The sequence below is a fragment of the Bos grunniens genome, chromosome 2, assembly GCF_055505025.1.
Source record: "Bos grunniens cultivar Pamir isolate PY7600 chromosome 2, Bosgru_T2T1.0, whole genome shotgun sequence".
Taxonomy (NCBI): Eukaryota; Metazoa; Chordata; class Mammalia; order Artiodactyla; family Bovidae; genus Bos; species Bos grunniens.
In genome coordinates, this window is record NC_141166.1 from 3,747,411 (window position 1) to 3,767,553 (window position 20,143).

The 20,143-nt window shown below is 56.0% G+C and overlaps 1 protein-coding gene and 1 long non-coding RNA gene across 8 annotated transcripts in view; both read right to left on the reverse strand.

Moving 5' to 3' along the window:
* CAPZB (capping actin protein of muscle Z-line subunit beta) overlaps window positions 1-20,143 on the reverse strand; it is a 140,014-nt gene that overhangs the window by 52,509 nt on the left and 67,362 nt on the right. For all 7 annotated transcript variants that reach the window (XM_086325548.1, XM_086325538.1, XM_086325529.1 and 4 more), the window contains exon 2: window positions 19,911-20,000. In XM_086325548.1, the coding sequence (XP_086181674.1) occupies window positions 19,911-20,000 (90 nt within the window). The remainder of the gene's footprint in view (window positions 1-19,910; window positions 20,001-20,143) is intronic.
* Window positions 10,433-12,894, reverse strand: LOC147377279 (uncharacterized). Its single transcript, XR_015136484.1, has 2 exons — window positions 12,714-12,894; window positions 10,433-11,994 (listed from the first exon to the last, which is right to left on the reverse strand). It is a non-coding gene; the product is annotated as an uncharacterized LOC147377279 (long non-coding RNA).

Consider the following 20,143-nt stretch of genomic DNA (forward strand, 5'->3'; position numbering starts at 1 on the left):
TCGGCCGTAAAAACTGCAGCCCGCAGATGCAGAGTGGGCCACGGAGAAGCCGGCAGGACTGCCCACCTGGTCGGAGAAGTGAGGCACGGAGTGTCGAGTACAGAGGGTCACACGACTCTGTAAAAACCCCTGCACACTTTAAGGGGGGGTTACAGTACATGGGTTATATCTACATAATCACAAGTATGTGTCTCTCTTTTTTTCAAAGAGTCAATCAAGAGAATATTCCAAGCAGACAGCACAAGAATACCCAGGGAACTATAAGTTCAGTGAAAATACAAAACCACCACTTGGGGTTTCCAGCAGGTAAGGGGATGCAGCGTGACCTAAGTTCCGGTGAGTAAAACGTGACCCCCAGGCACGAGGCGTCCGGAGCAGGGTCACCCTTCTCTTCAGGCGAGCGTCTTCTCAGCAGCTTGCAGCCCTGCACTCTTCTACATCACAACAGATCCACGCAGCTCGGGGTGGGACGCAGCACCGCCTGGAGGCTGGGGCGGGCCTCAGAGAAGCGGGGCTGCATCACCAGCTGAGCCGCAGCTGCCCTGGGCCTCAGTCTCCTGAGGACCCAAACTGAACAAGGCGGGGCTGTGATTCTCCAAGGCAGAGAAGAGGCAGTCAGTGGCGGGTGGGTGCCGGTGGAGACGTGGGGGCTCCGGGTGGTTAAGAGGAAGAGAGGAAGTCTGGGCCCACCTCTGTCTGTCTTGTTCCAGTTTGGCAAAAGACTGAGTTTGAAAGGAGGGCTCCACTAGCTTTTAAAAGGAAAAAAACACTCGACTAGATGAGTAAGCATCACTTCAGTGTTACGATCCCACAAAATTTCACAGGACAAGACTTAAGTTTACTAACTTACTATCTCTATGACCATTCAGGATATGGCGGCTCAGATGGTAAAGCGCCTCCCTGCAACGTGGGAGACCGGGGTTCGATCCCTGGGTCGGGAAGATCGGGAGAAGGCAATGGCACCCCACTCCAGCACTCTTGCCTGGAAAATCCCATGGACGGAGGAACCTGGTAGGCTACAGTCCACGGGGTCGCAAAGAGTTGGACACGACTGAGCGACGTCACTTTCACTTTATAAGAAAAAAGGTTGTGATGTTACTAAAAAAAAAAAAGAAGAAGAAAGTTTGACATTCTTCCTCAAAACAAAATGTCTACTGAGGAAGGTCCTGGGTGAGACCCCAAAATACCAAAACTAAGCTCCGGGCCCGTCTCCGAGGTGCCCACGTGGGAAAGACCCACGACAGGGGAATAAAGAAGAGCCTGTGACTGCGGGATACACTACTCCCCTGAACTCCGGCTCAGACTTAAAGTTCTCAGGAAAGTTCTCTATTTGTAAAACCCACATCGCCCCCCTTTCCTCCCCCAGGAGTGGTTTCCCCAGAGCTCCCACCTCAGTTACTCCCTAACCGGATGCCCGGGCTTGCTGCTCCCCACGGTCAGGCCGGCATCCAGGACATAAAGGACAGCCCCCTCACTGATCTGAAGGCCTGCAGGACCCAGTCCCCGGCCAGCTTCAAAGGCGGGATGCCAGGCTGGGCAGGCCCTGCTCTCGGCAAGGGTGTGAATTGGCCTCCCCAGCCAGATGTGCCCTAAGGGGGCGATCCAGGCTCTCCTGCTCCAGGCACCTGCTGCCCGCGGCCGGCACCGGGCCTCCTGACGGCCCGCGGAAAGGAGACGCTCTCTGCTTCTGCTGGCCCAGCACCTCCCTCCAGCTCACCTGCACCATGAACCAGAGGACAGGGTCTGACCCAGACTCCTTGTCCCTCTTCTTGAAATGCTCTGAGCACGCCACAAAGCCCTGCTCTGTCAGGGTCCCAGCAACAGGGTGCCTGCCACACAGCTCCCGAGGTGCTCTGAGAGCCAGACAGACTCCGACTAGCAACTGTCAGGGCAAGGCCACGGCAGGGGTCTTCGGGGGGGTGCGCGGGAGGATAGAGTAGCCTCCTGCCGACCCCCCGGCCCCTACCGAGGCCAGACCCTTCCGAAGTCGGTCCCCGAACCGGCGTGGCACTCGCGTTGAACAGAAGCGCCCGAGGACACAGCTCTCGTGTTGATTTTACCCAGAGTGAGACCAGCACGATCCTGCAGCCCCTCACCCAGAGGTTACAGGAGCGTGGCCACCAGCAGCAGCGGCTGCTGCCAGCGCCGTGCTGACACAGACGTAACGACCACAACAGAACAAGCCCAGAGCATCTGCACACGGAATTCCAAAGAGACTTAAATTTCCTGTACGGAGGCAGAATAAACGCCAAAAAGAAATAAAAAAAAAAAAAACCTTCCCCCAAACAAAAGTGGGGGCTTTCAAGGAGACTTGCTGAGTGGGGCAAACATTTTGGAAAGATGGAATTTTAAACACAAACACCAAAGGGCAGAGATTTGAGGCAGAAGAGCTATGCGCGCAGCTGGGAGGCCCTTTAATTAGGGAAAGATTTGCACAGCCTGCGGAGCGTCGGGCAGATCTCCCCTGGTCTCCGGAATGGGAAGAATGTGTACAGCGGTGGGGTAGTCGACAAGTTCGAATCTGCTGGACACTCTCACCGAGAAGGAGGCGCATGGTCCGGTCCCTGGCCGCCTTTCAGGGGTCCCAGGGGTCCTTAAAGCAACCGAAGAGGACTACCAGGTCTTGGGCAAGACAGGCGGGACCTTCTCCTTCCTAGGGGTGCCTCCCACAGACACCACGCAGGAAAGCTTTTCTGTCGAGGAGACTAAAGGCAAAAACAGAAATCAAGGGGAAACTACCCGCCCCCCCGCCCCGCCCCGCCCAGCCCCCAGACCTAGGGGCTGTTTTTCCCTTTGCGTGTACCACCAGCTCTCACAGTTATTTCCAACGGACTTAAATACCCTGCACACGGGCAGATGGTCTGCAGTCACATAGGAAAATGGGATCTCCTGCTCTGTTCAGAGGGAACCCTGGACTCCCGAGGGGCCGGATCGGAAGTGATGGCCTTCCCCACAGAGCCGACGCCCACACTGACCCTCTCCTTCCGGGACGTGAGGACACTCAATGCAGGTGGCACTGGGCCACTGGGGACTCGACTCTGCTGTTCAGGACACCCTGTGTGAGGGCGCCCAGCAGCTATGAGAAGAGCCACCAAACCTCAATAAGGGCCCCCAAGGCAGCCTCTGCACCCTTCTCCTCCACCAAAACCCAAGAGCTCAGGAAAAGATGGAAAGTCAGAAGTTGACTCTGGGGTCCCTCAGGGGCAGCAGCTGTTACTGAGCAGAGCTGCAAAGAAGGCCCTCGACAGGGCACCAGACTGGCGGGATTCAGGACATCCCGGGTTGCTGTGGGTCAGACAGGACAGAGGCAGGGGGCGCTGGCAGCTCCGAAAAGCACATGGGCTCAGAAAGGCCAGCAAGGCCGCGCCTCCCAGAAAGGCTCGGTGTAGGCAGAGGGATGGGGAGTCACCTTAGGGAAGGGCCCATTTCCCGGCTCCAATCTTAAAAAACTACACAGCGCCAACTGATCACTGGCCCTTCCCTCATCCACCGAGAAAGTCTGAGCAGCGACCAGGAGCTAGCCCTCGGCGAAGCTGGCATGTGCAGCCATCACCCACGTGCTGGCAGGGAGCCGTGAGACCCGAGTCGGGGCCCACGCTCAGGGGTGGGACCCGGGGCAGAAACACGTGGCCCCTGCCCTGCCCCGCCAGTTCCTTTCCTGCCACCCCGCTGGGCGGTGTCCCAGGCACCACCTACTCTGAAGGGCTTTCCCTGAAACCCACTCACCCAGGGAGGGCTTGGTGTCCTGGGCAGCGCTTGCACAGAACTCTGCCTTGCTCTCAAAGGAACCCTTGCAGAAGAGCCTCCTGGCCATCTGCTCCCTCCATGAGCACGAGCTTTTAAGGACACAGAGCTCACTGAGCAATTGCTGACCCCAGGGCTTTGGCTCTAGCCCTCAGGAGGGGCTCACACAAGCCTTCCCAGAGTGCCCGTCACGCGCCCCACGAAGGTGGACAGAGCAGACATGCTCCCCATCATCAGAGGGCTGAGAGCACAGGCGAGCCCCGTGGCTGGAGGAGGTGGGGGGAGTGAGGCCCAAGCGGAGTGCGGCAGGAACACCAGGCTGGGGTGGGGCCCGCGGGAGACCCTGGAGCAGGGGGCCTCAGGGCGGGCAGGAGAGGGGGGGACGGGGCCAGGTCACGTGTTCTCAGACCGAGACTGCCATTTGGGCTCAAGCCTGCTGACAGGCAGGAGTCAGCAAGGGCCGCACACAGTCAGCACCGCATGTGCAAGGGCTCCTCTGGCTGCAGGTGGGGGACCACGGCCACAGAGGGCCCGAGGCTGGCAGAGTCACCGCTGATCTCGGAGGCGCAGCACAAGAGAGGTTCCCGGGACCGCTCCACACGGGGACAGACACCCCTTCGGCCGGCTGGCTGGCTGGAGGTGGCGGTGCTCTCTCAAAGTCACCATTCTGGGCTCGTGGAACATGTCTCCACTGGCCTCTGGGGGTTCTGAGGTGCGCCCAGTGCCGCTGGGGCCTGCCCTGCCCCTGGGCACCCAGAGGTCACATGTCTGCTTACTCCACTGTCCTGAGCAAGCTTCCCCGCCTCCTGCCGGGAGAAGGCGCCATCTTCCAGAACCTGATGACACAGGCCTTCCCCTCCTTAGAAGGATGCTGGACAGTCCCGGGCAGGGCCGAGAGCTCAAGGGGCGAACTGCCCGCCCCTCCACTCACCGCCCGCTGTCCTCGGGGCCGCAAGGTCTGCCCTGTGATCACGGCAGCCCAGGCTGACACTGACCCGCGTGGCTCGCTGCTCGCCCCTGCAGAGACTGAGGCCGGCGTCCTTCTCCTCCTGGCACACTCGGGGAAGCCGAGGCACAGAGAACTCAAGCCGCCTCCCTGAGGTCACCCAGACATGCAGGGCACACCCGGAGGCTGCCGAGTCAGGCCCCCAGAGTCTTCACAACTCACAGTGGCTTCCGCCTTTCTATGGGCTGCCCCCGCCTGGGGGCACCAACCCTAAGGATGAGGGGCTGGGGTCTCCCGAGTTACGTAAGCTTCACGAGGCACCTTGGTCTCCCTGCAAGTCTTGGCTTCGGACGATGCAGTGCTGAAAGAGGCTCACGTGCCCCTGGCCCTCGCAGAGCTTGGGGGTAGGTGAGATCACGGCCTTGTTAGGGCTTCCCCGGGGGCACTAGCGGGAAAGAACCCACGTGCTGATGCAGGAGATGTAAGAACCATGGGTTGGCTCCCTGGGTGGGGAAGACCCCCTGGAGAATGGCGTGGCAGCCCACTCAGGATTCTCGCCTGGAGAATCCCAGGGACAGAGGAGCCTGGTGGGCTACAGTCCATGGGGTCACAAAGAGTCGGACTCGACTGAAGCGGTTCCGTGCACGCATGCACACACGCATTAACCGGTGTCTACTGAGCACCGACGGGGCGGTCGGGCATGGCACAGGGTCTGGGACACGGGTGAGCACGGCTCCATCCCACAGGCACTTCCAAGCCAGAGGGCCCTGGGTGCTAATACCACAAATTTACAGCACTCCATCGACCGCGAGAGCTCTTGGCCAAGCCCTATCGTGCGAGACATGGCTTCCCTGACATGTGGGGCTGAGACGACGAAGCTCCAACATACAGGCAGGAAGATGCTGGGGGGACCATGGCAGGTGGGCAGCGCTGGGGGCCTGGGCCACACCCCTGCCCCCAGCCGTCGTCCACATACACTCAGAAAGACACTCGTGTGAAGTGTGAAGAAAGGCCCACTTGTGTGAAGGATAAGCGTTTCCAGCCCGGGGCCAATCTCATAAAGGGTTCTGTTCCGAACCCAGAGTGGTACTTTAGCTTCCAGTCACCAGTAATTAAGGGTGCCTGTACATTCCAGAAAGAGCAGACGCAGAGACTAACGCTAATTAAATCTCTTCTGCATTTGGCTTCGAACCTCGAGTGGCCTGCTGTCGGACACTTACTCCAAAGCCTCCATCTGCCGTAACTCCTCCCACCACCATCTGTACCGTCCAGTCTGCCCTTAGCTTGAAGGACGCAGTTACACAGAAGGGACGAGGCCCACGAGGACCACAAGACTCCACGAGTCTGGAGTCTCAGGAGAGCCACGCACACCTGCCCTCCTGTCCCCCAAACCCCCGCCGGCTGGTGGGGACCGTGGCTGGGGGTGGGCACGGTCCGCACGGCCCCCTCGTGAGGCCTCTCAGGGGCAGGCTCTGTGCGTCTGTGACTGACAGGGTCTCTAATGAACCTTAATTGTGAGCACGACGGGCCCAGGAAGCCAGCAACAGATGTGGCAAAGGGGCGACCACAAACCATCCGGCTAATGAATAACAAGTGTCCGGCCTGACGAGGGCCGCTGACCCACAAAAAGAGGAGGGCAGCGTCCCTGCTCAGCCCCGCGCCGTTTCTGAAGCTCTGACTCCTTCATGCGAGCGCGAGGAGCCCCCCATCCGCCACCCCCCAACAGAAGCAACGGGCGCAGTGGTGCCCCTGGGGGCGCAGCCTGGACATGGGGAGCGCGTGAGCGTCGCCACGGACACCTGTGCCTCCGACCGCATCTCGGCTCAGAACTATGGAAGCCCGAATCGGATGCGCTTTCAACACGGGGAGGTGAGAGCCACGCTGTGCAGACTGACCAGCACCTGCCGGTGCTAACAGCCGTGCCGGTGTCGCGTCCAGTCCGGCGTCTGCTGGGGGCCTGCGCTGACAGGAGAGGGCTGCTCGGGGGAGCCGTGAACACAGAGCAGGCGGGGAGGCGCGTCTAACCCTGCTGCCTACTGATCAGCCGCGAGGTTCCGACCAGCTCAGCAAAGCTTCCAGTTTTTTCATCTGTAAAAGGGGGCTCTCAAGAGTCTGCTCCAACACCACAGTTCAAAGGCATCAGTTCTTCAACGCTCAGCTTTCTTTTTTGTGGTGTTGGAGAAGACTCTTGAGAGTCCCTTGGACTGCAAGGAGATCCAACCAGTCCATCCTAAAGGAGATCAGTCCTGGGTGTTCATTGGAAGGACTGATGCTGAAGCTGAAACTCCAATACTTTGGCCACCTGATGCGAAGAACTGACTCATCTGAAAAGACCCTGATGCTGGGAAAAGATTGAGGGCAGGAAGAGAGGGGGATGACAAGAGGATGAGATGGTTGGATGGCATCATCGACTCAACGGACATGAGTTTGGGTGGACTCAGGGAGTTGGTGATGGACAGGGAGGCTGGCGTGCTGCGGTTCATGGGATCACAAAAAGTTGGACACGACTGAGCGACTGAGCTGAACTGAAAATGGGCCTAGAGAAGACTGACCTTGTGGTCACTGGGAAAGGCATCTTGAGCCGCCTCTGGCATCTGAAGGTTATGGAGTAAAGCATCTCGGCTTACTCGGCGTGGTGTTTATTCGCTTGCACTTGACTACGCCACAATTATACTAGTCTGGGGGGACCTTAGAACCCCACTCAGGCCCTTGAGGCCACGTACTGCGCTAAAGCTTTCCATTCGCCATCTCCAGTTCTCAAGATGCGTGTCGTCAGACTTGTCTCCTAGACAGGGAACTCGAGACTCTGAGGACACGCCACTAAGCTGTGACGGAGACGAGAGCGGAGTGTGGCTGGGCCTTCAGAGTGTGAGCCAAGTGTGGCTGGGCGTTCAGAGTACACGGAGCTAAACTGACTCACACCCCACTGCTCACACTAGGAGCTGCCCTAAAAACATCTAATCAAGAATTTTACAGAACCCTGACCTCAAAGTATATGCAAAAAAAAAAAATAAAGGATACATTAACCTGGGAAATGGGGGTGTGGGTGGGGCACAGGGAGAAGGGAACCACTAAATAACCTGTCTCTAAGAAAAGTGCAAAATAAACGGGCATTGTTTCTAGCCCACCCCCTAAACGCCACTCCTTGGCTGATGACGTACGTGTAGGGGGTAAGAACAGGCAGGAGTCAGTGAGAGGCTAAAAGAGCCCCCCCAGCACGAGCAGCAGCTTCAGAGGAGGCTCCGAGGGGCCACCAACCGTGGAGCAGAGAACCACCGCCGGCTGACTGCCAAAGACCCTCAGGGGTGGGACCGGGGGTCTCGGGCTGGAGAGCAGGTGCCTGGGGTCACACCGGCCACATGGACGAGGCAGAGCAAGGTCAGACAGGGGTTCGAGCCAGGGGAAAGAGACAAGCAGTCCTGATGAGCTGCAAGCGCACAGGGAACGGAAGTGAAGGCGGGAGAAAGCAGGACACTGGACACAAAAGGACACTGGACACAAAGGGACCCCGAGGGCTCGGCGCTCACGGGTGGCCCCGCGGGTCAGGTGATACTCCAGGTGGGCTCCTGGGCGGCTGCCCTGGAGCACAGGCCACAGGCCAAGCGACCTGGATCCTCCCCGGATGCTGAGATCAACCTTCAAACCCCTTCTGCCTGTTGGACAATCCAACAACTGTTTAGGGTTCCCACCCCCAGGCTTCCAAAGGACTCCGAACGATGACCAACCAGGAGCAGTTACGCGTCCCGGGAACTGGAACAGGGGGAAGAACGGTGGCCAGAGCAATGAGCAAGGCGGGTGGAAGAAACCTAACCATCCAGGAACCTCCCCCAGCCCCGACCAGGGCAGACGGAGAAGCACGCGTGCTGTCGGATTACCCCATCTCTGCAGAATGACAAACACTATCACCAGTCATGAAACCACTCAGCCACGGTCTGACCCTAGCCCCCTCCATGGGCTGTGGGGGTGTGGGCAGCGGCGTTTCCCAGCTTTCTGTGAAGGGACCCCAACATGGGAGCCTGGGGAAGGCGGGGCAGGGTGAGCCCAGCCTCAGTGCCTCCGCGGGGGCCACGGCACCTCCTCCCTCCAGACGAGACCAACCAAGTCCCTGTGATTGGGTGCTGCTGGCTCCTAACACCCTGCCCCCACCCCTGCCCCTGAAGGTCAAGGTCTGGGCCATGTCCACCTGTGAAAACAGCCAGGTTGCTTGGCACGTGGGTGCCACAGCCGCCAGGCAGGCGGGACGCGGGGGTCGGCACGCGGGTCCGAGGAAGCCCGTGAAGGAAGAAAAAGCCTCAGTGAGCACTTTTCAAGCACCTGCCTTTCCTGCACGTGTCGGCGCTTCATGGAGACTCCCAGGTCCTCACGACGGCCCCAGGAATGCAGGCTCTTACTGCCACCTCGGATCCTGGAAGCAGCTCTTGGGGGCGAAAGAAGCTGCCTGAGGTCTCGGAACTGGAAGGCGGGCCCCAGGTCTGGCCAGCCTGGCTCTGCCGGACGGCGGGTGACCAGCGGACATCGCTCACCTCTCTCCACAGAACCAACCTTCGGGGTGGGGCAGGCTACAGACTCACAGAGCTGAGGGAAGTCGGTGCCTCTTCTGCTGGCAGAGGGGGGCCCTGAAAGCAGTGACATCAACTGAAGGGTGTCCACGGGGATGCTCTTTTAGTTCTGGGCGACACAGCCCAGGTGCTCAGCTGAGACCAGCCAGCTGCCACTTCAGAGAGGGAGCCGGAGACCCCTGCAGGTCACAGGGCAAGCTGGCGGCCCCGGAAGGCACAGCGCAGGCCCTGGCGGCCAACAGGGCTGCTCCACGCACAGGGCTGCCTCCCTCACACCAAACGGATTCAATGACAAGGGGAGTCACGACGCTGCACCACGCATTCGTCAAAGTCTCAAACACCACGCGTAGGGCCACTGCCCAAAAGGCTCTGGAATCCAGGTCGTCTGCCACGCTGGGGAAGGGCATGCCAGCCCACTCCAGTGTTCCTGCCTGGAGAGTCCCAGGGACGGAAGAGCCTGGAGGGCTGCAGTACACGCGGCCGTGAAGAGCTGGACGCGGCCAAGAGACGGAGTACACATCTCACACGCGGGTCACGAGCCCTCCAGGAGACCCGTGTTCTCCACACTGGAGTGCATTGATGCTAAGTTAGAGAGATGGCAGGCTAAAGGAGAGCGGGCTCTTCTTTTTCCAACTGTAGGACTTCTCAGAACCTTTAAATGTGGCAATATGGAGGAGAAGCTTCTAGAAGGTAATTGAGTACGCCATGTTTCTCCAACTGCTCGTTGTCTTTGTTCCTCAAGAGACTCAACACCAAAGGGCGCTGAGCAATCTCACGAAAGCTGGGGCAGGCGTAAGTTGCGCTGTGCCCTGAGCAGAAGAGGGCTCAGCGGTGCAGGGGCCTTCCCAGCCAGCTCACCGCGTCTTGTCTGCAGACGAGGCCTCTGCCCGGCCTCCTCTGGGCATCTTGCTGTCCCTGCGTTCTCCCCGCTGGGGGAGACGGGGCGCAGAAGTGCAGGACCTTGGGCTGCCTGGGCTCACAGCCTGGCTCCTCTGTTGCCACCCGCTGACCTTGGACAAGCTGCCGCAGCCCCTGCTGCTGCTTCCCCCAGGTGGGGACGGACGACCAACAACCTCAGAAAAGGTTTTCCGAAGAGTTAAGGAGATACATTCCCTGCCAGAAGCTACAAGCTATCTTTGAGTTTGTTCTCCGCCTTTTAACTTCACTTTGTTTAAACTTTAAAATTAAATTTGCACATTTCAAGCCCATCACACTGGCGTGAGCTTCCATGCCTGGTGAAGGCCTTCCCCCAACTCCCAACATCAAGCACCACTGCTGTTTTCCCCCTGGTTCTCTCGTGTTCATGCAATATCTGTTCCTTAGTCCATCAGGAGTGTGAGGACGTGCTGTGTAAGAGATACTTAGCTTGTTTTCCTTCAAAACTATTAGCTGTTTCAGCAATTTTATTTAACGATCAACTTGTTTCTCGCAGTGAAGCGTGACTGTGACTAAGCGTCACACACACTACGTTCCTACGTCCCGGGGCCTGTGCTCCGGCCTTGCTGCCGGGCCGTGTCCACCCGCCCACTGCCTCGCGGGGCGCCCGCTCCGGGGTGGCATGCTGTTCCGCTGTCACCGGTGGGATCTTGCCCTCCCACCCCTGGTGTTATCTACACTCTAAGCGGTTTATGCCAGTGTGGGTGCAGACTTTGGTAGCTTTGATTTAAAGGCAGTTGCTTTACTGACCTGTCCCTTTAGTCCTGCAGGGCAAGAATTTGCTTTTCCTAAAAATTTTAGATTTGCTTTAGTAACTGAAAGAACAGGGTCATACTACTTGGGTTTGGGCAGGATGCCTTCTTAAGGAGTGCTCTATCTGCAACGCACACAATGCTGTGTGTGTGTGCTGGGGTGGGGGCGTCTCCTAAGAAGCATCCACCTTGGCGCAGCTGTGTGTGTATCTGTGTGTGTGAATATGTGTGTGTGTGTGTGTGTTGAGGTGGGGGCATCTCCTAAGAAGCGTCCACCTTGTCACAGCTGTGTGTGGGGGTCTATCTGTGTGTGTGAATATGTGTGTCTGTGTGTGTTGAGGTGGGGGCGTCTCCTAAGAAGCATCCACCTTGGCACAGCTGTGTGTGGGGGTCTATCTGTGTGTGTATGTGTGTGTGTGTACCTGTGTGTGTGTGTGCTGGGATGGGGGTGTCTCCTAAGAAGCATCCACCTTGGCACAGCTGTGTGCGTGTGCGTGTGTGTGTGTGTTGTGATGAGGGCATCTCCTATGGAAGCGTCCACCTTGGCACAGTGGGCCCTGAAGCCAGCCCAGGCAGAATGGGGCAGCAGTTTCCTTGCTCATCCAAGTCTGAAGGGGCTTCACAGCAGAAGACAGATTCTAAGGGTCTTTTTTTCCTGAGGTCCTTACAAGTTCTGTGGTGTGTCTCTGCCCCTATCACAAGTATCTTTTATGGTTTCACTGTAGAAGGTGGTCTGGCCTTAGCAGGACGTGTCAGAAATGATGTGTTTTCCTTGTTAAAGGCAGCAGTTCAAAGGACAGCACACTGGAATCAACAGCGGGGCTGACTCTGCCCTCCCCTCGGTCACAGCTCAGGCCCGGGGCTCGCGGGCGCTGGGACAGTCTCGGTTTCGTCTGTAAAAGGCGGTCCCTCCCACCTGCTTCACAGAGCGGCCGTGGAGACGAAACGCGGTAACGGGGGAGACGTATTAACAGCGAGGCCCTTCCACCAGCGATCCTGACGCTTGACGGATTTCCACTATGGCGATCCATTTTCCTTTGTCATCGCTGAAAAAGATCTTATGATGAACGAAAAGAGAGGAGTCAAATTCTCAATCTGAGACCAAACCAAAAAGTTTCCCGCTTGCCCTTTATAGTCTAACAGAAGCATACTACTCAGAGGCTGACACCAAAGCGGACGGGAGATCACTAACTTTCAAGCCACCGAGCTCTGGAGAATTTCAAGCCCGTGGCCACAGCGGGTAGCCTCCTCGACTGCTCCAGGATGCTCAGGACGCATCCCTGGAGTCTGCTCCTGACAGACCCTCTGCTCCCTACGAGCACGCCCACGACACAGCACGGGGCCTCGTGCTTCTCTCCTTTAATTGGTTTCAAGTTCTAAGGCTCTGGACCGCATGATCAGGAGGCAATCCAGGCCATCCTGCACTGGATCAAATGAGGGTCTGGTAGTCTGCACATAACAGAACTCATCAGAATTCCAAGCAACTTCCAGCCATCCCTAAGGGGAGATCAGAGGAGCGCCCCCAGGAAGCCCTGTTTCCTCTTTCTAAGCAAATCACGCCATTTCATCCTGACATCAATCACCATCAGGTGGCGGGGTCCTCATCTCGGCAACAGGCTGGAGTCGTGAAGGGCCACCTCCACCCCCGTCTGGAGGGGGAACAGAGGGCCAACCCGGCACCCAGAGTCCGGGGTCTGCTTTTTCCCTCAGCCTTGCTTTCGTCACTACAGCTGCAGGCCATTCAATGAGCACAAACACTTGCATGAAAGGGCTCACCACAACTTTCCAAGGAACGGAGCTCATTAAAATCCTGCTGGAGGCCCTTGGCAGGAATGCTTTCCCTTGTAAAACGGAACTGCAGCTCCAGTTGCCTGTAGGAGAGCTCGGGATAAGCTCAGAAACATCAGGCTGTGGAGGGGTCCCTGCGAGAGCACCGACGCTTCCATTCTTTCCCCAGGGCCGGCGCCAGAGACAGCACCGGCTGCGGAGAGAACGCTTCCTATAGGCCCCACGTCACACGCAAGAGTGCGCCCCACCTCCGACAGAAACCCACAAGGCACTTGCCAAGGCATGAGTGGAGGCTGACTCTCTGCCTTCTCCTCGCCTGCAGGGCTACAGCGCCCTGGCTCCAGGGTGGGCCCCCGCCCCCCCCAGCCAGCCAGCAGATAAACCTACAGCCGGTGGGGAGGCCCAGCCACAAGGCCCCACTGAACATCTCCAAACAGGGTCCCTGAGCACGGCGGGGGTCGGGGGGGGGCCCGGGGCCGGGGTGTCCTACTTCCCGGAACACCAACTGGGCTCAAGGATTTGGTGAAGAAAGCGTTCTTCTTATGTTAAAATGTCTTGCATGTGGGCAAGTTATTAACTGGAATGCAATTTTTTTTTTCAAAGACAAAACAAAATTCTTTGCTAGAGGCGGCCACTTTTGGCTTTCCCCTCAAAACTCCAGAGGTATGTAAATATTTGCTCTCCTCAGGAATTCTTTGTCGGGGAAACTTTGGGAAAAGAACCTAAGGGATGGTGAGAGGCAGGGGGAGAGGTGGCCACAGCCAGGGAGAAGAGAGCCGAAGCTCCCTGAAGAGCCGGGACGCTGTTACTCAGAAGCGAAGACAAACGACCCTGCCTGCTGGGGTGCGTGACAGACAGGGAGCGAAGCTGGCGCGGCCAAGCGGTCCTCCTTTCAGAAAACCTCGCCTGGATTCCTGTCCTCGTTAAGTGTCGGCGCCTCGGAGCCAGGCCTTTCGTCTCTCACCCACGGCACCCAGAACGGCGTCTGGCACCCAGGATGTCAGAGGCTTACGGGAATAACTCGGCTCCGCAGCTCGGGACAGGCGTCCTCGGAGCTGATCAGCTGGTCAAGTCCAAAGAGGCGAGAAGCTCCGCCCGAAACCGTCCCTGTTTCGGACCCAGCTCTAGGATCCCTGCGTCTTTTCTTCCCCGTGACAGAGCAGCTGAGGAATACAGGCGGAGTACTCCTCCCCGAGCTGCACAGTGTGAGCCTCACAGGGAGTGTTCACGAAACGCTGACTGAACCCATTCCCTCTTCACCTACTAGGTGTAAGACTGCTTCAGAAAGAAGACATGTTTAAATGCCATCTTTGAGACAAAGGAGGAAAGCATGCTGGCGCGAGACTGCTTTAAACAGTGACAGTCATGGGGACTCCAGGCAGGCAGAAAACACGGGAGGCCTGGTCAGTCCTGACCACAGACGGGGCAGGTCATGCCCGGCCCAAGGCAGGCTCAGCTTCACCTCCTGGGGACAGAGCTTGTGTGTGATGCTCTCACGACACACAGCTATCACTGAGAAAACCATCTCCAGATTTCACGGGTTCAACTACTAAAGACTGAAAACTAACAACATGTGGCTGAGGTCAGATAGATCATCAGTGATGTTAATGACTGTTAAATAATAAGAGCAGCCTCAACTTTAATCACAGAGGTGTGAGAGCGTGGCTCCAGGGTCCTGGCCAACACAAGCTGGAGGTCTGCACCCACTGGCTCACGGAGCCCATGTTGAGGTGTGCCCTGTGCCTGCCAGCCTTCTATCTGCCAAGTGGGATCTCCCTGCAGACCTTGCGTATCTACAAGTGGCCGTTTCTGTGAGCTGCTCCAAGTGTAGGTACTGCTGAGGCTGCCCTTCTATTTCTGGAGGGCAATTCTGGCTGCTAAGAAGAAATACGCTGAAATGAAAACCGATCAAGTTCTCAACTCCCTGGTCAGAGCATCTGGCCCTTTTACCTCTAACTCACAGACCAAGCGGCATGGCCTGGGTGCTTTAACCCCTCACTGGAGTAAATCAAGTCTGGGGACACCCAAGAGCTGGACCTTTGGGTGACGATAAGCAAAGGAGGGAGGAGGAATTAAAAAATGAAGTGACTGACATTTGCAAGCAGACATTTCTGCTTAGTTAAACAGATTTAGGTCTATTTTTGGTTTGCTCTTAAAAAGGCAAAGGACGGCTGGCCTGCTGGGTGCCAATTTGCAGAAACAAACTCCTTCCTCAGCTCAGGTCTCAAGATACACCCCAGTGGAGAAGTTTCGGCTCTTGCTGCCAGCGTGCAGAGTAAAGCCATAGAAGGTCAAAGTTGAGGAAGCCAAGGGAGCATCTTAACGTCATGTGATTCTTGGCCCACGTGGACCTGCGGGTATTTCTGAAACAGCTTAACCATGGCTTTTGGCTGGCTTCACTCGAGCACAATGGGATTAATAAGTAATAAAATGATGCTTTGGCCATCTGCAAAGGAAGGTCATTTTCCACCAATCAGAGCACACATCATAATCCCAGGCAGCAAAAGCTCAGACGGAGGAAAGAAAAAAGCACACCGACCTGGCATGCTAAATCGGGCTGCCTCGGCCCAAAACTGCCAGGCACCCTCCACATGTCTCTTTAATGCTCCTCGGGAACGGGGCCGCCGGTGGATCCGATGGATTCCCCACACTTCCCTGGCTCCGACATCTAAGCGAGGCCATTCCCTTCATGGGCAATGCTGGCAAATCCCAACGTTCAGTCTTAAGAGCTGGAGGCTTTTCTTGAGAACAGCACCACCTCCCATTACTGGGGGCAGGTAAGCTGGGGAGGAATGGCTGTGATGAACGCCGGGCCGGGCCGATAGCGGCTCTGAGAACGTCTGCCTGATCCCAGATTACAGGGAACAAAGGCCTGGACGCACGGCTTCTAGACGGGCTCAAGACAGGGCGAGTCTCCTCAAATTACCGTTTGAAGAGGAACTAAAGCTGCAAGTGAGCTTCAGGGCCATAGCATAGACTAATAAGAACGAAGGAATTCTGCTCATCCAGTTAGAAAGAAAAAACAAAAACAAAAAACAGAACAAAACACAGACAGACCTGTCACGCCCAGGGAAAATGGAAGAAAAATAGCAGTGATGAAAGTTAAACATTCAAAGAAGTAACTTCCAGGACCCACAAAACCTGCCCACATGCTCTGAACCCATCACAGCGCACAGCAGGGGCCTCGGGCGGGCTTCTGAAGCACGTCCATAGAGTTTTAACGAGGCATGCCTCATCAGACCCTAACTCAGTGCAGAGTCAGGCTCCATTTCCATTTGGACACTCATCATACTTCAAATTAAAAAAGGAGCGAGGGACTTCCTTGGAGGTCCAGTGGTCAGGCCTCCACCTTCCACTGCAGGAGGCGGGGGGGTTCGACCCCTGGTCGGGAGCTAGGATCCCACATGCCTTGAAGCCAAAAGACCAAAGCACAGAACAGAAGCAATATTGTAACAAACAGGTAACTTAAAAAGTGGTGCACGTCAAAAAAAAATTTTTCTTTTTTTTAAATAAAAGGCTGGCCCCACATGGCTGGGCGAGGGGACGGAGGCGCCCCCCCAGTGCCCAGTGAGGCAGTGGGCCAGAGCGAGCTGTGGATCCCAAGTGGCCAGCCCGCAGGGAACAGCTTTCAAGTCTCTGGCTGTTTTTCATTATGTGAAGTTTAAATGATTTTCCATACTACAGTCTATGTTTTAAATGTCGTAGATTACTAATTACTTAACATTTCCCCTATGAATAGGTAAGACAGACAGACGAGGAAGAGGCACCATATTCAATCTGTAGCTGCGGGTGTCAGGGATACGAGGTCAAGGCACCCAGCACCACCTGCTTCTTCTCAGAGTTTAAGTCACCCAGTAAAGGAGAGTGATCCCACACACACAGGAGGGCTATTGTGAGAATCAGTGTGCGCGCATCAGTAGTGTCTGCCTCTCTGAGACCCCACAGGTTGTGGTCCTGCAGGCCCCTCTGTCCGCGGGATTTTCCAGGCAAGAATCCCGGACTGTGTCGCCATTTTCCTCCTCCAGGGTGTCTTCCTGATGAAGGAATCGAACCTGCATCCGCAGGGTCTCCTGTTTGTAGGCAGATTCCCTACCTGCTGAGTCACCAGGGAAGCCCACGTATAATGTGTATGCAGACATAAAGAGGCCAACGACAGATGTCACGACTCTACTTAGAAGCTTAGTTATGAACCAGGTACTACGATATACAGTTTCGAGTTTACAAACAGTTGGAACACACTCAAGTCACTTGCTCAGATGATGAAGGCTTATGATATGTAAGGTTTGGCTGAGGGAGCATTCCCAGCGGTTTGAATTTTAAAACTGCCCCTTTTCTCCCCTTTTCCTTTTGGAACATTAGATGAAATAACACAACTAGTATCCAGCTCAGTCCTGGGGACGCAGCAGGTGCTCACCAAACGCTAGCTGCTGACCCCCCACCTCCACCTGCCTCCGTCCCCTCTCCAGTCATTTTTCTACAGATTACGCTGCAGGTGGGAGAACAGTGCCCCCTGACAGCGACCTCTGGGGTGCCGCTTCCTCCCCATGGCCCATCAGGGGCCCCACAGCACGGGACCCCACCTGGGCCAGTGCTGTCCTGCAAACTGACCCCCGAGGCAGGCTGTTATCTGGCCAAGGTGAAGGATGGCATGTGACTCACTGCTTCATTCACCGTCAGTGCTGCGATGTCCCTGCTGAGCCCAAGGAGAACTGGCCCATGCAGCTTAGGAACCCACTGACCAGGTTTCCACCAAAGCGGCTACATACACATCTCTGCGACAGGGACGAGGGCGCCACTGAGACAGGACACAGCTGTAGGAAAACACTTCCGTTGCCATAAGAACAAAACAGCCTGTGAAACACCAAGGAGACTCCACTGAGAAAAAATCTGCTCATCACTTCTGACTTCTCTGTTTGGTCTGTCTCTAAAACACAGTAATAACTAAACTGGTGAGCTGAACTGACATGCAGCCGGGCGCACCGTGACGCCTGGCGGAGGAGCAGCAGCGTGGCCTCCTAGCTGACCAGCCGAGGGGCCTGATCCTACCCTCGGCTTCTGCCTACCCCGGGCCGCAGCTGGCCAGCTAGAGCTCTCCAAGGAAAACAAGCCATGCAGCACGGCCCAGCCCGCCTCTCACGCTGCGACCCGACCGGACTGCTGACAGGTGACCGAGGCCACCCAGAGAAAGCGCTCAGCACGACGCACTGCCCACGAGGGACAGCAGTCATTTCAGATGAGCGTGAGGGAACAGAAGGCTGTGGTGGTGATGGGGCGATGGTGACAATGCCACGTCAAATCCAAGCCCTCCTGATGACTTCTAAGGACACCTCCCACCCATCCAACTTTATGTTTCATCATTTCCCAACAAAGATCGTTTCTCTGACTCACATTTCACACGCCCATCCGATGTCTGAGCCAATGTTTAAAAATTAGGATCTTTCACATACAACTCCCAATGTACGGCACTCCCAGAGAAATCTGGAAACAAGCCCCAGAGAATCAGAGCTCACAGGGCAAGAAGCAACAGGAGCAAAGGGTACGCTGGCCAGACCTCATGAGCACACCAAGGCCACTTAGGCCCTGGAGCTGGCCCTTGCCAGGTGCAGGGTGTGGGATCCCCAGTTCCGAGCACACGGTGGGTTTCGTGCATCTCAACTCAGCCTCTGTTCCCTCACACCTGAAATGACTCACGGCCCGGCCAGGACCTGCCGCCATTTCTAGCCACCTTTGCCCCGTTTCTATCACAAGCACCCAGAGCGGGCTTTCTCATCACGGCTTTCTCATCTATTCCTGGAGAACTCTTCTCCTTCCTTCCTTCCAGAACTATTACACAGCAAAGGCAGCAAGCTCACAGTCCCATCCACCAGCTTGCCTCTGTCCACACAGCTGCCTCTCTCTTGGAGCCTGTGTCTCTGTAGACTGACAGCTACACAATGGACCCTGCGGGCTGCTGGCAAGAGTTTCAGCTGTGAGTGACCCCCATCTCCTGCAGTAACATTCTTCCCCAGTAAAACTGTTCTGAATGCATACAGTGGAACTAAAGATATCACTACAGCATATGAACAAGTTTTCAAGCTACTATCTTTAAGCTACTGATGAGCCACAGCTGGCAACTGATCATCCCTCTGAGAAGCTGGGGGGACACAGTGACAAGAACAGGGGCTGATCGGGGCGGGCTCCGGTCGCCACCCAGGGCCAGAACCCACCGGCCAAATGATCTAGTACCTCAGCTGTCTCTTGATCTTATCTGACTTCTTTGCATGATTTCTCACAGTTTCATAGGGTTTTTTTTTTTTTAACACTTTAAACATTTTCAAATAACATTATGGTGCCAGTGACTCTCTGGCACCAGAGACCAGTCACTCCATGTATGTATATATACATGAATAACCAAATGCTTTTTAAAAAGATACACGTGTTTACTTACCTTGAAATCTCATTACAAAATAATCATTTTGTGATATCTCAGTTAAGTGCATACATATAATATTTTAAAAATAGTTTTACTAATCAAAGAAGAAATCTAAATAGAACTGCATTTCACTCCAATCAATACTGTCACAAAATCCCAAAAGTTTCCACAGAGGACCACAGGGAAATCATTCTTGATGATCTCGTGTTGAAGCTGCATTGTCTCCTATGCTGAAGAGTGAGAGATTTTTTCAATACAGAAAGTGTCTGTCTAAAACGTTCCCTTCTGTATCATTTGTTCTCATACAAATAAATATTTTCGAAATAGATGCAATGAGCTCTTTAAAAGCCCAGTTCTGTGCTTTGTGCCATTTCAAGCTAGAAGTGAAGCCACTGAGGCACTTGGGAGGCTGGATTTCTGTCCTGCTTTGGCTGGAGAAACGCCCACAGCGGCACACTGGCATAGCTGGAGCCAGGTCCTGCTGTGTGTGTGCAGCCCCGCCTCCCCAAGCCTAACTGCAAGTGTCTGGAGGGTGGAAGCAAGACAGCTGAGGAAGGTGCGCAGCATTTGCTTCAGAGCCCCCATCTTTGGCTTTATGAGCACAGCCGCTCAGGAGGAGTGGCAGCCAGCGGAAGCTCCTCTCCTCTCCAGAGGAGCCCCGTGAGGCAGCGGTGGCGTCCAGCTGGGGAGGCGGTGTCTGGTGTGGTCTGAACTCCTCGTGGGGCAGGTGAATAAGGCAGCCCCAGATGCGAGCGCACAACCAAGGCACCTACCAGATCAATCAGGTCACTGAGGTTTTTCTCGATTTGCTGTGGAGGCAGGCGCCTCATCAAGTCCAAGGCACAGTCCAGCTGCTGATCACTCTGCCAAAAGATAAACAGGAGTGTCTGAGTCATTCTGCCCATAGAAACACCAAACCCCCTGTTTCAAAGCCGCTCCGACAGCGGCAGGTTGCGCAGGTGTCCTGAGAGCAGACAGGCCTGCAGCGAGCCCGCTGCCACGGCTC